This window comes from Colobus angolensis, unplaced genomic scaffold (assembly GCF_000951035.1).
Source record: "Colobus angolensis palliatus isolate OR3802 unplaced genomic scaffold, Cang.pa_1.0 Scaffold40, whole genome shotgun sequence".
NCBI classification, from domain to species: domain Eukaryota; kingdom Metazoa; phylum Chordata; class Mammalia; order Primates; family Cercopithecidae; genus Colobus; species Colobus angolensis.
In genome coordinates, this window is record NW_012117377.1 from 6,837,842 (window position 1) to 6,839,747 (window position 1,906).

At 56.7% G+C, this 1,906-nt stretch overlaps 1 protein-coding gene across 2 annotated transcripts in view; it reads right to left on the bottom strand.

Annotated features, from left to right (window-relative positions):
* Positions 1-769, bottom strand: part of HNRNPU (heterogeneous nuclear ribonucleoprotein U (scaffold attachment factor A)) — an 11,106-nt gene extending 10,337 nt beyond the window's left edge. The window contains exons 1-2 of one of the 2 annotated variants that reach the window (XM_011955725.1): positions 749-769; positions 4-613 (exon numbers count right to left, since the gene is read on the bottom strand). In XM_011955725.1, coding sequence (XP_011811115.1) covers positions 4-585 — 582 coding nt within the window. In that variant the 5' untranslated portion in view covers positions 586-613; positions 749-769. Of the gene's footprint in view, positions 1-3 lie in introns of both variants that reach the window. The other variant, XM_011955724.1, reaches the window with a different exon arrangement.
* Between the last annotated feature and the right edge of the window lie 1,137 nt (positions 770-1,906).

Genomic DNA, 1,906 nt, shown 5'->3' on the forward strand with positions numbered 1-1,906 from the left:
CGCGAACAGCGAGGTGGGGCCGCTGCTCTTCCCCGCGGCCTCCTTGGCGGCCCCGCGCTGCTGTTGGGTCTGTTGCTGCTGCGTCGCCGGCGGTTGAGGCTGCTGCTCCCCGTGCCCGTTCTCGTCGCCCGCGCCTTCCTCTTCGTCCCCGAGCTCATCTTCCCCTTCCTGGAAACCCTGATCGTCGCCGTTCTCGTCTTCCGAAGCGGCCTCCTCCTCCTCCATCGGGCCCGAGTCGGCCGCCCCCGCGGCCCCGTTCTCCTCTCCTAGCTCCATCTGGTCGCCGTCCAGGGCGGAGATTCCTTCCTCCTCCTCTTCCTCTTCCTCCTCCTCTTCATCGCCGCCGACCGCGGCCTCCTGCTCGAGGCCTGCTCCCGAGCGCCCGGCGGAATCCCCGCCCAGGTCTAGGCTGCCGTTCCCGGGCTCCATGGCGGGGCGGCCCCCGGCCTCCTCGTCGTCCAGCGCGGCCTGGAGTCGCTCCATGAGCTCGGCCTTGAGACCCTTGTCAGAAAGGCGTCGCTTCTTGAGCTCCTCTTTCAGCTCCGACACCTTCAGCTTTTTTACATTAACAGGCGAGGAACTCATGGTGAGGGCCCCGATTCACCGCTAGGCGCTGCCTCAAACTCGGCTCCGCTCACTCGGCCACTGGTGGCGGCTGCTGCGGCTGCTCCTCGGCCCGGGCGGCGGCTGCGGCTGCGGCTGGAGATGGGTTCGTGCTGCAGAGCGGATCCGCCTGGTGTCGAACGGCGCCAATTCCTTTCACCGAGTTCGCGAGGGAGACGCGGAGACTCGCCTGGCGCGAGCGAGCACGCAACGTCCTCTCGCAGGGGCGGCGCCGCGCACGTAATATAGGCGCCCCGCCCCCTGCGCTGACGGGAGCGCTGCGCAGGAGGAAAGCCGGAGCGCGCCCGCGCTCGGCCCCGCCCATTACCGTACTTACCTCCCCGCCCCCACCCCGAACCCGGGCCGAGAGCGCGGCGCAGGCCGCGCAGTGCGCTTCCAATTGGGACTGAGCAAATGGAGGAAAAGGAAACCGCCTTTCAGTTAAACCGACTCACTGCACAATCTATTGGCCTTTCTGGGCCTTTGGTGGCTATACTCGTTTGACTTTTCGCCTTCCCAGCCTGGAGGCTGCTGTATCCAAATGCTTTCTTCAGTCCTTAGCTTGGCATTTCAACCCGAATCCGCCTTTTCTTCCATCTTAGATCTGCCTTCTTATATGTTTCTCCAGCTTTTCGTTTAAAACTCCTTCAAATCGTATTTCAGTTTTGACTGGTATAACACACATTGGCAACTGTTACACACAGGGGCTCTTTTCCGCATAATACTGTATTTGATTTAATACGTGTAAGTCCTGCTTTGCGAATTGGATTTTAAGTTCGAGAAGGGCAAGGGCAGAGCCGTTCTTTTGTCTGTTCCATACCCCGGGTGCAGGGCCTGGGAAGTAGAGGCTTTGCTTACTACTCCATACTGCAAACCCAGTTTACCAGCCTTTGCAGGGCAGCTATTCTCATGCTCTTAATAATCCTAAATAAACCTCAGAATTGCATTTCCAAGTTTTCTGTACCTACCACAAAGACGGACCTCCAGTAAGGCTTGTTCTGTCCCCTTTAGGACCTGGTCATCGGCTATGAAGTCTTGAGTAGTTAACCATGAGGGTGAGACCCAGCTAGGTCGTTGATTATAGGCCCACTTGAGTCTCTTCCTATTCCTGTAGAAATACTCTTGACCAAATCATTCTGAAACTTAAAGTTCATGAAAAATCAAGGGCAGTGATTTTGTAAAAAAAAAAAAAAAAAAAACGGACTATCGCTCTTGAAAAGAAATCCGTCATTTTGTATGTTAGCAGTTTACTTTTTCGCTTTAAATAAAAGATGTGATGTTCCCGAAGTTTTAGACAGGGAAG